Here is a 14,879-nt window from a genome sequence, read left to right on the forward strand (position 1 = left end):
TTCTCTGTGAATATTGGAGATTACAGGCTGTAACTGAGTCTAATGGACTATAATCGGGGATTGTGAATGCGTGTGACCTGCCAGGCATGGGAACACAAATTCAAAAATTAATCTGATAAATCAAATGTTGAGTTAAGTTTGAGCTGACACATAAGAAGCCAGATCTGATTACCTTGGAAAAAAAGTCAAGATAGCAGTACCGTGCCGCCGGCTCTTTGTTCATTGTTTCCAAGCTCAACATGCGGTGTGCCCACAAAACTCTACACTTTCTCAATTTACAGCTACAAAAATCACTGTTATCTGCTCTTCTGCTGTAAAAACAGCATTTACATTAATACATTTTAAATTTACTAGATTAAAAGAGTGGGACATTTGATTTTTACATTACATATCGTATTGTGATTATATGTGACCCTGGACCACGAAATCAGTCAATTTATTTAAATTAAGATTTATACATCTGAAATCTGAATAAATGAAAATGAATCTTATCTTTAATCTGAGGGTGCAAAAACATCTAAATATTAAGAAATCGCCTTTAAAGTTGTCCAAATGAAGTTCTTATCAACACATATTACTAATGTAATCCACAATAATGGATTACTAATACTAATCAATAAATGTTTGATATATTTAAGAAATTATATTAGCTATAAAATATACAAAATATCTTTAATATATTTACTTAATATCCTTATGATAATATTGACCCATACAATATATTGTTCGCTATTGCTACAAATATACCCGTGCGACTTAAAAGGGTACATTTTACAAGACTTTTTTAAAATGATAAATAAGTCTTTTGTTTTTCACCGAGTACATATGTGAAGTTTTAGCTTAAAATACAGCACAGATAATTTTTTATAAGGTGTGAGAAAAAATGTGCCGTTTTTGAGTGTGGCCCTTTAAATGCAAATGAGCTGATGAAATGCAAACACTGATCACCATAATGGTGGTTTGATGACATTGAAACGCAATTGTGCTGTCAATTATTTTTTCTTTCCTTCTGGAATAAATGGCAGTGCCGGGGTTGGATAATGCAGATTAAGAGGTGGTATTATTATAATAAGAACCCCTTATGACATCACAAGGGGAACCAAATTTCAAAGACCTATTTTTTACATGCTTGCAGAGAATGGTTAACCAAAACTACGTTACTGCTTTGATCTTTTTTACATTTTCTAGGGTGATAGAAGCACTGGGGACCCAATTATAGCACCTAAACATGGAAAAAGTCAGATTTTTATGACATGTCCCCTTTAAGATGTGTTTCAGGGTCACACATGATCTTTGTCAAATTAACTCATATTGCAGAAGTTATGTAATGTTAAAATCTAGCTTACAAGTGACATAACATACAACACACTGGAAAAAAAAAACATCATCTAATATTTTTCTAGATATATAGACTTTATTTATCACTTTACACTTCACTTTTTAAGACTTCAGTCTCAATATCACACTGCACAACTGTATATAAACATCATCCAGTCCTATCAACTGGTCAAAACTGACTGAGGCTTTACCCTTTAAAAGATTACACCTCTGTACCTAAAGAGTTCATATTAGTACCTTAAAGTTACATATTGGTACCAAATGGTACATATTAGGGAATTTTTAAAGGGTAATGCGTCAGTGACAGCTTGGGAGCATTTATTTCTGACAGCATGGTTTAAATTGAGTGTTTGAGGTTTACCTGGGTCCACGATGTTCATCCAGGTGAATGTGACAGTGTGGGTTGACCGGTTCTGGTCTGATCCGAATGGTGATCACGTCAAACGGCACCTCGGCTCGGTACTCCTTTACCAAAGGGTTAAACGCTGGCATCAGTACCATTGGGGGGTCTGTGTATAACTGTCTGAGGTGAGGATCGACACACCTCCCTAAAAACAGGAGTGCATTTATTATCATATACCAGCTGCTGACATTTGATCACATTAGATGTGCATAACATGTTATTTGATAAATGTGTATTGCTAATTCTTAAAGGAGTTGTTCATCGAAAAATGAAAATTCTGTCATCATTTATTTCCCTAAAACTGGTATAAATTTCTTTGTTCGGCTGAATACAAAGGAAGATATTTTGAAACAAAGCAGATCTGGGGCACTATTGACCTCTATAGTAAGAAAAAATAATACTATAGAAGTGAATGGTGCCCCAGATCTGTTTTGTTATCAATAATTTGTGTTTAGCAAAACAAAGAAATCTATACAAGTTAAAAAAAAAACTTGAGGATGAGTAAACGATGACAGAATTTTAATTTTACAGTAAAAATAATGATCAAAATGACGTCTAGTTGAGACTACGACTGCTGCCTACTTGCCTTTTCCTAATCCATCTTCTGAATGGTATGAATGTGTCGCACTGTGCCACCAATTTTCAAAACTGCTGGAAAAATGGGAAACACAGTAGTTTCATATAATGATGTCTATAATGGACTCGTAAAGCAGGTGAGATGGCAAGTGCAAGTCTTAATGCTATTATAACAACTTTGGAAAATGTAATAAAAATCTTTATAGTAACAAGCCAATTTTGTGTGCCAGTTTCTTCTACTCGACAGCCAATTTAATTCCAATCGTCCGATAAACACACACAAACGCACATGTACACACACACATACACGCACGCACACGCACACGAACACACACACACACACACACACACACACACACACACACACACACACGTGCACCCACAAACACAAACAAACGTGCCTGCACACACAAACAAATGCATGCACACACACACACACACACACACACACACGTGCACCCACAAACACACACACAAATGCAAGCACACACACACACACAAGCACACACAAACAAATGCATGCACACACACACACACGTGCACCCACAAACACACACACAAATGCAAGCACGCACACACACACAAGCACACACAAACAAATACATGCACACACACACACACGTCCACCCACAAACGCACACACAAATGCAAGCACGCACACACACATGTACGCACAAAGATATGCATGCAAAACAAACACACACACACACACACACACACACACACGTGCACCCACAAACACACACACAAATGCAAGCACGCACACACACACAAGCACACACAAACAAATGCATGCACACACACACACACGTGCACCCACAAACACACACACAAATGCAAGCACGCACACACACACAAGCACGCACACACACACAAGCACACACACACACACACACACACACACACACACACACACACACACACACACACACATACACACACACACGTACACCCACACACGCACACACAAATGCAATCACGCACACACACATGTACACACAAAGACCAGCATGCAAACACAAATGCACACACACATATACAATAACGCACGCATGCATGCACACACACACAAACGCACGCAGAACACACACAAATGCACACACACACAAATGCATGCAAACACAAATGCACATACACATATACAATAACGCACGCATGCATGCACACACAAATGCACGCACAGGCACGCACAAATGCACACACACACACACACACACGCACGTGTGCACACACACATGCACACACAAACAAATGCATGCAAACACAAATGCACACATGAGCACACACACAAATACACGCACACACAAATGCACTTACATGCATGCAGGCACACACAAATGCACACACACACACACACACAAACGCACGCACGCAGACACACACACATAGACACACACACAAAATTTTGTATGCAAAGAACAAAAAGAGACATTTTTCTAAGGGCTTTGCATTATCTTAGCTTGCTTGACCATAACAGATAGCGAGAGAGAATTTAACAATATGAAAGTGATAAATAAAAAGAGGACTTCAGGAGGTTTGGGAATAATTGAAGGAGAAAGATTGTAAAAGTATGTTTTTACTGGACTGGAAATCACCCAGAGGCTCCATTTAACAAAACCGACTGAAAATGACCTAAACTATTTATTACGAGATGATTCTCCAGACCCTTAGAAAAGTCTTTCACATGCCTGCAGCATAACTCATCACTAAAACTGAGATCATGACGTCGATTTGGGGAATCTGTGCGTGTGTTTGCGTGCTGTACCGTCCGGTCTGATTTCTTCTCGTGTAGTAAAGACTGAGCTCCTGGAGCAGAGCTGATCTCCAGCCACCATCCTGAACAATCAGGGATCTCTGGATTAGATCATGATGAAGATCATCAGATAAAGATACCGGGTACAGCTGCCAACACAGACGCCATAAAGAAATTATTTACAAAGTCTCAAAAAAAAGACAAGAAGTGCAAAAATAAAATGTTACTGTTCAGCACTGTTATTTATAATTATTATTATTTTAAAAATAAAAAACATAACATGGCAACTATAACATTTTATTATACAGCATTTATTGCATCCATATGCACTTCATATTCATATTTATTACACAGTTGCACAATAGTGGTTATAAACCACAAGCACATTTAAGCATTTCCTCCTAACATACAAATAATTGCATGCAAGTTTTTATTAAAGGCAATCCTTAAATTATTCATCCTTCATTATTTTGGCTTCACATAAGCATCATGTACTTGTAAAGTGAAACAAAAAATGTGTTTGTGCAGTGTGTCTTTACCAGTTGAAAAGGTCCTGGTGTCTTCAGGTGTTGATTAAAATACTGCAGTAAATGTAATTCATCTAAAGGCAGACACCGAGCGTTCGGCCAATCACAGCCAACCAACTGCAGTACAAATTTGATTTATTATGATACATAATATTAAATTTATTTATAAATTGTGTTATATCAAGACTGACAGTGATTGTTAACCTTAATCAGGTTCTCTTTCTGTGTGCCGAGTGAGGATCTGAGTCCCTCCGCCTCACTGTTGCATGCTGGGAAAAGCAGTTTCAAGACATCTTCTAGCATATATTCTTTGGTGATCTGTCCATCAAAGTAAGGATCCCTCATATCATCAAAATGTAGATCAGTCTGAAGCTGAAACAAAAACAGTGCATACACCTGTTACATAAAAGCATGAAGATGTGTATAGATGTGCTGCCATCTACTGGCCATATTGAGAACTTGCATAAATGACTTTACAAGCAAACTTTTTACTACTTGTGACAAATGTGCATAAAGTTACAAACTTAATAGCTGAATATTGAGAGCAATGTCAAAGTAGAAACTTAAGAGCTTTGTGCGGGAGATAAAGTAGTAAACAACCGAATCATTATGTCCAAATATAATTAATCGTCAGAGACAGAAAACAGCTGAAAGTTTGTTTATACCTTTACCACCACTGGATGAAGAGAGGCGTTATAGTGTAATGAGAAGGTCAATAACTGAAAACATAGCTGACATCTGTGCAAAAACAAACACAGACACAATTACACACAACAAGTTCATCCCATATCACAATATGTTATTAATGAAACATGTATGCATGCATGTGCATTACGGAAAATGATGACATTTGCTACAACTGTCATTCAAATGGTTTAAAACATACTTAACAGTGTTTTAATGAAAATGTAAATATGCAAAATGGTTTCAGTTAGGGTCAAGTTTAAGGGAGAAAACATATCATTAGCTCAGTATTAAAAACATTTTCATTATTACAGTGACTTTGCATTGATCTAGTGTATCAATATTTGTGTGCATGACATCATTTTGTGACAACAGAAATGTAATAATTTTTAAGGAGAGAGAGAGAGAGAGAGAGAGACCTGGGTGAGGAGCTGCTCTCCTTAGTGGTCATTAAAGCAGCTGTCAGGATGTTACCGATGACATGTTTCATGTGCACAATGGCTTTATGAGAGAGATCAGGACCCAACCTTTCTCTAAAAAAGACCTGCAACTAAAAGACAGAGAGAAAGAGAATATGTATCTCAGTCCAAATGCATCATAAATAAATAAACAAACAAACAAACAAACAAATAAAAAATAATAATAAATAAATAAATAAATAAATAAATAAATAAATAAATAAATAAATAAATAAATATAGGGGCTGCTTAATTATGGTAAAAATATTAACACAATTATTATTGACTTTATTGATTATTATTATTCATGTATTAATTAATATTTAATTATTAATTATGTTTATTTTTATATATATATATATATATATATATATATATATATATATATATATATATATATATATATATATATATATATATATATATATATATATATATATATATATATATATATATATAAATAAACATGCATTTATTTACCTTTTTATTAAGTAAGTGTTGCAATAGGCTACACGTCAAAGCCGTGGTGCCTTTAGAAGTGCCTTACAAACACATCAGTCTAGTGCAGTGCTTCTCAATTATTTTCTGTCACCCCCCCCCCCAGGAAGAAGTAAACATTTCGCGCCCCCCCAACTCTCTGCCGCGACTGTAAATAGTATCATTTGTCTATAAAATTACACATCTGCAAAACATTGTATCCTTATTAACATTAAAGAAAACACAAAAAAAGAAATATCAATCAACTTACAACAAAGAATAACTTTATTAACATTGTTTTTTAGTCTGTAACAGTTAAGACTTAAAATGCATCAATTTGCCTGAAATAAAAAAATCAATCCTTATTTACAGTATATTTTTTGACCATTTGATACTGAAAAATTAGATTAAATATAATCAATAAATAATAATAAAAAACTCAAGCGGCTTATCAGCGTGTTTGGGGTGTAATGTCTTTAAGTGACGGTGCAAAAAAACTTCCTGAAAAAGTATTTTCCCCGGGGTCTCGCGCCCCCCCTGGTGTCGCTTCGAGCCCCCCCTGGGGGTCCCGCCCCACTATTTGAGAAGCACTGGTCTAGCGGCATGTGAGTTATATTTTAATTGCACAATAAGTGTTTTACCTCAATTATCTTGTCTTTCTAATTGTTTGCATCAAAAATTGTAAAAAAAAAAAAATTAATCGCACAGCTCTAATATTAAATCATGTGAGAGAAACCACACCATTGCACATCAAGCAATATCCATCAACACTAGAGGAAGTAGCAGTCAGCTGAGATGTGATGACACAGTTGTGCCAGTAGAGGGCGCTACAGTAACAAATAACGTTTATTTGTCATGTTGACAAGATGGCTTGATATAAAACTAAAGGCATGAAATAAAACTAAAATATAATATAAAAAAGTGTATGTGTGAAAGTATGTTTTAAAGTGCAGATTGTAAACTATTAAAATTGTGAATGAGAGCATTAGTATGTAAATTATTGTGTAGCATGTTTATTGTATAGGTTAGACATTGTCTTAAACCCAGCGACACTACACGAGTTTACTCATCTCTCTAAACGTAAACATATCATAGATTTATTTTATGCATGTACAGTGTTTATATTGAGGGGGGGCTGGGGTCCTATAAGCTTTAAAGACGGGGTGCGTGAATTTTGAAAAACGCTTTGGAAAAGGGAGTGGGGCCAAGTACCAAAACACGCTTGTAGCCAATCAGCAGTAAGGGGTGTGTCTACTAACCGACATCGCTGCCTCGGTCCAGATTCTATTGGGGTAGGGTCGTGTTTGTTTAGGTGATTTCAAATATCAACATTGGCTTTCAGAGATCATGCACCCCCCCTTAAAGTACCCCTTATAAAGCACAAAAATATTGATTTTTTCTTTTTTTTATTAAAATACTACATGAATTTAAAATATTCATGCTGCGCTGCTACCAAACGATACTATCTGTCCCAATTTCGCAATAAACTAATCCCAAAAGTTTCTGTATAATTATTATTTCTGAAATAAATGTAAAACTGTCAGGTGTGCCTCACGCCGTTTTCTGGAGGAATTGACAGATTGTTAGATTAAAAATAAAAAAATTATTCTCAAAACTATTATTTCACACTAATTTAAGAGATAAAAAATTATTAGGGTTTCTTTGATTAAAATGTTGATTCAGGACAAACAAAATCTTTTGATCCAGGTTCACATCTTACTTTGTGAAATCACGGCGACCCTAAAATTATAAATCATAATCTTTGACATAAATCGAACACTGTGTATGTCGCTGTCATTGAGGCAGTACCAAAGAGTCCACCTTTGTACCTAAAGAGTTCATATTAGTACCTCAGAGGAACATATTGGTACCAAACATAATTTGGTAAATTTGTCCTAAAAGTTTTGTTATATTTAACTAACTTCTGGGGACATTTTTTCTCTGAAGTACAACTAAGTAAACAGACACATAGACTTACTCGCAAGGGCAAACTGTTGCACACAAGCTGTCCAAGACCAAAGGATTTGGATGCGACTGCTTAAGCGTATTACATAAAGACCAGAGCGAAGCCAACAGACTTTAATGCAGACTTTATAGTTATCTGCTCGTTTGTCAGGCTCTTATATCAACCCGTGAAACTCAGTAAATGGGTTCTGTGTTTTATTAGATCTGAATGTGCCTTCCAGCTGTTTACAAGAATCAGATTGCAACCTCTTAAGAAATCTGGCATCAAACACACACAGTTCAATTGCGATGAGAGCGGTGTTTCACAGCTGCAAAAGCCTAACAAATATCACATGGGGAATAAATGCTTAACCGAGCCCTCGTCATCCGTAAACGGGAGCGCAGAGATCTAAACCGCAATATAAGACTGATGTGCCCGATGTGATTTGAAGATGCTGAAAGGTGTCCAATAAGAAATTAAAAACTGATTTGAGCATTGAGATCAAGCAATGTTTTGTTTTATTTGAAAGTTAACGCTGCACAGTTTTTCATTCACCGGCGATGACATTTTTTTACCTCAGTGGTATAACTGTTTTTGTCCGGGTGGGTTTTGACCAAAGCTATGCGGTGGACAAACGCTGTCAGCGGTGTTGCAGAGGTAACCAGGACGTATAAATTCACAGTGGCGTTCAGATTGTGATCGTCTGAATGTCCGCCTTGAATTGGCAGTGTCCTGCTGGATATAAAAACAAGGAATGCATCAATAGATGAAGTATGTATCTCAAACAAACACATCTGCTTGTAATGTTTCAGTACCTTAATACTTTTTCAACAACCTTAACTCGCGCTGTCCGTGAGTGGGACCTGAGTTAACTTCAATATTTTGCATGTAAATTTGAAATCTGTCACAACAAACTATATAACATTGGAGAGGTCTAAGAATGTAGTTTTAATGTTTTAAAACCTTTTAACAGTAATAATAATGCAGTGACAGTCATTTATTAATTTGTGTCAAAAGTATGCAGTAAACCGTTGACACCTAGTGGCCATTGTTGGTAAAACCACTAAAAGTGCAATGCAAACCTTATTTTTTGAGATAATTTGATATACAAAATATATATTTTATTGCATTATTTTTATTTATTACAATAAATGTAAACTGCTATAACAATTTTTTGTGTAATTTTTCATCTCCAGCCAAAACAAAACCAAGATTAGGCTTCTAGACAAGAAAATGCCAGATATTAATTTGAATGTGAACTTCACATTTTCACCCCCCACTTAAAAATGGCTGTGTCAGTTAAGGGCAGTGTTGGGCAAAGTTACTTTTAAATGTAATGCATTACAATATTAAGTTACTCCTCAAAAAAGTAACTAATTGCATTACTTTAAGTTACTTTTGCGTTACTTTTTCTTACTTGGCTTAGGCTTGATCTCTTTCAGGCCTTGCAGGTGTTTTTTTATTACTGAGAAGTTCTGATTTCAGAAATTTCATATTTCTATCGCAAAACTGTCAAGCTCTGGCTTGCCATCTCTGTTTCTGATTCAAACTGTTCCTGCTTAGACGCGCACTCATAGAGTGCGTAATACTATGTGACTATGTTTAGTTTAATTCAGTACATTATTTTTTTTAATCAAATTAATTAAACTGAAAAGTAACTTGCATTACTTTTTTATAAAAGTAACTCAAATATTAATCTGTACATTTATAAAGTAATGCGTTACTTTACTCTTTACTTTTATTACGTAATGCGCGTTACTTGTAATGCGTTACCCCCAACACTGGTTAAGGGGTTAATAGTCCCTGATGCAGATTATCTAATGAAACGCTATCTAATGAAAATTCATACTGGTACCTAATGTATAAATACAGCGGGGAAAATAAGTACCCGACGCATCAGCACTCCCATCAGCAAGGGGATTTTCTTATTTATTATGACTCAACTTGTATACTTAAATGTTCTGATTTCTTTGTATGAATTCAATATTTGGCTTGATGATCTGGTGGAAATTTTGTGTCAATACCCCACTTAGAAATCCCCCTTACTCATAAAAACGCTGACGCGCCAAACACCTACCTTCCCCGCTGTATCTGTACCTAATGGTACATATATTCGGACCTTTTTAAGGGGTACAGTACCAGTGACAGCTTGGGATAATTTTTTTCTGACAGTGTCCATTATAATGCTGGGACGCCGGTATAGATATTTGTAATATCTGTCCATTTATTGGTCATAGCATTAATCTGCTGTATTATCTGTATATGTCATTATAAGCCAGAATTTTAGCATCAGTGCATCCCCATAGAGAAAAAAAATGGTATAAGCAAGTGAAAAAAGTCTTTGCCACATTTCTGACTGCTCATTTCTCACAGACGCAACATAACTGACCGTTCATCTGTAACGGTGTATTGGTTTCCCTCTTGTGGTGATGTGGATGGAGAGCAGGCAGATGGGAGGATGGGTAATATCACTCCTGAGATGAAAAACAGAAGAGAGAACAGAGTCAGAAAGAAACACATAGCACATATTACAGCCATCTGGACCAGCAGACTGAAGCAAACTCAGTACTTTCCACAAATACCTCCAGACTGTTAGTCTATTATACTTATAACAGATTATTACAAATTACAGGTTTAAAGTTTGAAATAATCTGTTAAATTGTTTTCTAATATCTACTTAGAAGGTTTGTGGCTTTATTAAGTGCAAAAATTATCTAGAGAGTTTTATAAATGTACCTTTATATTGAAATGGTCTATCATTACCTTATTTAAAAGGGTCATGAATAATAATGTTGAGCTCTGCTCTGATTGGCTGTTTCTCCTTCAGTAGCTCTGTGTGTGTGTAAACAGATCTTATGTTTGAGTCTGTATCAGATGAAGATACAGATTTTGAGCAATAATCAATTGTTTGGAGATTGTTAATGGACGTTTCTAAGTGGTAAGTTTTTTTTCAGTATGGACCTGCAAAACTTCTGTAACGTCAATAGTAGAACTTCAGCCTAAACACTAGCATATAGAATTTACTAGCATATAGCATTAACTAGCATATAGCGCTAACTCAGCAGTCATATCTTTGTTTTTAACATTGTAACAACATTGTACTTAATTTAGTTTAATTAAATGTTGGGGGTGTACATCTCGACTGTAATTTCATAGTTTGTGTTATGTTGAGATTGGATGTTACTGAAAAAAAATGGATTTGACGTGTGTTTGTGTGTACATAGTATTAAAATGCAAAAAAATTCCCAAAAGTGAAATAAATACAAACAAAATCCACAGAGTATTTCCTTATTAGTGAACATGTTTTTAATAAAGTTTGAAAGATGGTGGTCATGACGTTGATGTCGAGAAGCTGTGGTGTAGTTCGCTTGTAGCCGAATGGGGCGTACACACCAAACGTGAATTCAATGATTTGTGAGAGTAGATTACATACAAAGTCAATGCAAAGACGCAAACAGACGCAAACTCGTGCGGGGCGATAAGAATGATACAAATTGGGTGGTGCGATTGCTGCAAAAACACGCAATATTTGCCTCAAATTTGCCTTTGCTCAAGTTAAAAATATTCAACTCAAGCAAAAAATTTGCATGACACAAAGTTAAATCCGGCGAGTAATCTTGAGCAAGGATCATGATGCTTCGCATTTGGTGTGTACACAGCATAATGTGGCGAATTCAATGATTTGTGCGAGTAGATTACATACAAAGTCAATGCAAAGATGCAAATTGACGCAAACTCGTGCGGGGCGATGAGAATGACGCGAATTGGGTGACGGGATTGCTGCAAAAACATGCAATATTCGCCTTAAACGCGTCTTCACGCAAGTTAAAATATTCGTTAAATCCCGCTAGTAATCTAGAACGAGGAACACGATACTTCGCGTTTGGCGTGTAAGCAGAATAATGTGGCGTACACACCAAATGCGAATTCAACGATTTGCACAGGTAAATTACAAACAAAGTTCATGCAAAGATGCAAATAGACGCAACTTACGGGGCAAGGTGATTGATGTGAATTGGAAGGCACAATTGCTGCGAAAATCCGCGATATTTGCCTCAAACGCGTCTTTGCGCAAGTTGAAAATATTTGCATGACACAAAGTTAAATCCTGTGAGTAATCTAGAGCGAGGAATGTGATACTTCGTGTTTGGTGTGTACGCAGAATAAGGTTAGCTTTTAATTTAATGTTAAGTTATTGTAAGTGCCACAAACTTGTTTATTGAAAATGTGAAGTAGGAGAAAGGTTTCTGTGATGGTTGGGGTTAGGGAAATACAATATACAGTTTGTACAGTATAAATGCATTACGTCTATGGAATGTCCCCATGTGTGTGTATGCGTGTGATCATTTGCAAAAAAAAATTCCTATAAATGCAATCCTGTTGTCAACATTTAACCAAAGCCAAACAGACACAAAATACATATCATAAGATATACAAAATCTGCCACACAGCTCTCAAACAAGACTACGGTACACAAAACTCATGCATGTCTCTCATCTATACACCCCAACGATTAAAAACTGAACCCACACACTAAACCACAGGAGCCTGTTTCAAACCCCAAAACCTAACAAACAGTTAATGAAAAACACCAGAATCTCCCAAAACTTTGCTTCTGCTTAAGTCCCGCTTACTCCCAACTCAAGCATGTGGACTAAGTTGAGTTTACATTAATCTAGGTCACTGACCCGTCCGTGTCGTGTGTTTTTATTCACCCTATGTATCGGCCTTCAAATATGATTATAAAGAAGACACAAACTTTCCCCCTCGAACCCTTAACCCCAGGACTCAATCGCCCGTGTTTCTGTGGGCGCAGGGCCAACAGGAAAGACAATATTGTTTCAGAGCCGAAAACAAAGACTTCATTGCTGACGCTGGGCGTTCTGGGGCAGCGGGTGACAAACGGACATTATATGACCCATTAAAAACGTAGGCACAGTTCTTGAAAACTTCTGAGGTCTTCCAGAGGTGATGAACATAATTGGATCTACAAAGCTAAATGAAACAAGCAAGATCAACTTCAAAGGGCTTTGCTTTGTAAACACGGCTCTTTCATGAACTTAAGAAGGAATTTTCTTTTCTTGCTGATCTTGAATTAGCTGTGGTGAGATATTAAAAGTCATTTACGTTGTGCATTTACCATTTAATACCTTTAAACACAGTAAATACCACCCCTGACACGAACCTTTCATTAGTAATTACAGAGACGAATAGACTCCATTTACAAGACTGAGTTATATACAAACTCCTGACTGACTGCGTGTAAGTTACTCTCTGTTTATTGCATAACCTAATATTTCTTCCAAAAATCAACATTGCAGGATTCTTTTAGACTTGATCTATATTTAATGAGTTGTATTGATCACACGGCCAGCCTGATCTCACGGGAGTTCGTATGTATTTTATAAGTTGGCTAATTTCTTCATACAAAGTTAATGGTACAAAAATGTATGATTATATAAAAAGTAATAATGTATCCCCACCCCTAACTCCACCTCTAACCCCAAAGTCACGGGGCAAAAGTAAACCATACAAAAATGTATGAATGTGGTCGTACGAATTATTAAAATTAGTGTGGATTTTTATATTAACTCAATCTGCAGCTTATTTCAGAGATTGCATCCAGAGGTCACATTAATGGGCCATTGTGGTCTCATTTAAAGGAGACATATCATGGAAATCTGCATTTTTTTATTTTAAGTGCTAAAATTATGTCCCCAGTGCTTCTATCAATCTAGAAAATGTGAAAAATATCAACCCAGTAACTTAGTTTTGGTTAACCATTCTATGCAAGCTTGTGAAAAATTAGGTCATTGAAATGTGGCTCCCCTTGTGATGTCAGAAGGGGATCTTATTATAATAATACCGCCCCTTAATCTGCACTATCCAATCACAGCACTGACATTTAGTGCAAAGAGAGAGAAAATAATTGACAGCACAATTAAATTTCAACAAACCACCATTATGGTGATCCGTGTTTGCTTCATCAGCTCATTTGCATTTAAAAGGACACAACCAAACACATCATATTTTTGTTCACACCTACAAAGTGACAATTTTAATGTTATAATAAATTATCTATGTGGTATTTTGGGCTAGAACCTCACATACACACTCTGGGGACACCAAAGATTTATTTGACGTAGTTTTGTGAAATCTCCCCTTTAAGCAATCGTGATAACAGGCAACCAAGCTGTCGAAATACACTATTGGTTAAACTGGCAAACTGCAACAAAATGACTCTCTTACTTAGTATCTTTGTCTTTTTTCAGTACAAATATTTAATGAAATTGAATCGAGATGCATTTTATTGATGAGCAAAATGACCCAAAGAAAGAATCAAGATTTTTTTCTTAACCTATTGGCAGATATTTTTGCTTGTTTTAAGCTCAAATTCACTTAAATTTGACATTGTTTTGTCTAAAAACTCAACTTCTTTCCTTAGGTAATTTTGCTCAACATAAATGCATCTGGATTTAAGAATTTTTAGATATAAAAATACTAAGTAAGAAAGTCATTTTTTTGCAGTGCTTAATCTGCACTTTAAGTCATCCTTGAAAATATATTTATTTTCCTTAGCTTTTAACACTCCCTGATTTTTTTTTTTAAAGAATTGTTTTCTTCCTAGTTGTTTTTTCTTTTAAATGTTTTTACAGAGATTGAATTGTGTTTTTATTTGATGTACAGCAGTTTGGTCAGCTTCAGCTGTATTAAATGC

General features: G+C 35.9%; 1 protein-coding gene across 4 annotated transcripts in view; it reads right to left on the bottom strand.

The window, feature by feature from the left end:
* cped1 (cadherin-like and PC-esterase domain containing 1) overlaps window positions 1-14,879 on the bottom strand; it is a 71,234-nt gene that overhangs the window by 34,731 nt on the left and 21,624 nt on the right. Inside the window, exons 5-13 of one of the 4 annotated variants that reach the window (XM_055190253.2) lie at window positions 10,551-10,635; window positions 8,737-8,893; window positions 5,701-5,831; window positions 5,263-5,335; window positions 4,802-4,969; window positions 4,610-4,714; window positions 4,083-4,219; window positions 2,328-2,392; window positions 1,700-1,886 (exon numbers count right to left, since the gene is read on the bottom strand). In XM_055190253.2, coding sequence (XP_055046228.2) covers window positions 1,700-1,886; window positions 2,328-2,392; window positions 4,083-4,219; window positions 4,610-4,714; window positions 4,802-4,969; window positions 5,263-5,335; window positions 5,701-5,831; window positions 8,737-8,893; window positions 10,551-10,635 — 1,108 coding nt within the window. Of the gene's footprint in view, window positions 1-1,699; window positions 1,887-2,323; window positions 2,393-4,082; window positions 4,220-4,609; window positions 4,715-4,801; window positions 4,970-5,262; window positions 5,336-5,700; window positions 5,832-8,736; window positions 8,894-10,550; window positions 10,636-14,879 lie in introns of all 4 variants that reach the window. The other 3 variants (XM_073869252.1, XM_055190254.2, XM_073869261.1) reach the window with 3 other exon arrangements.

The sequence above is a fragment of the Misgurnus anguillicaudatus genome, chromosome 1 (assembly GCF_027580225.2).
Source record: "Misgurnus anguillicaudatus chromosome 1, ASM2758022v2, whole genome shotgun sequence".
NCBI classification, from domain to species: Eukaryota; Metazoa; Chordata; class Actinopteri; order Cypriniformes; family Cobitidae; genus Misgurnus; species Misgurnus anguillicaudatus.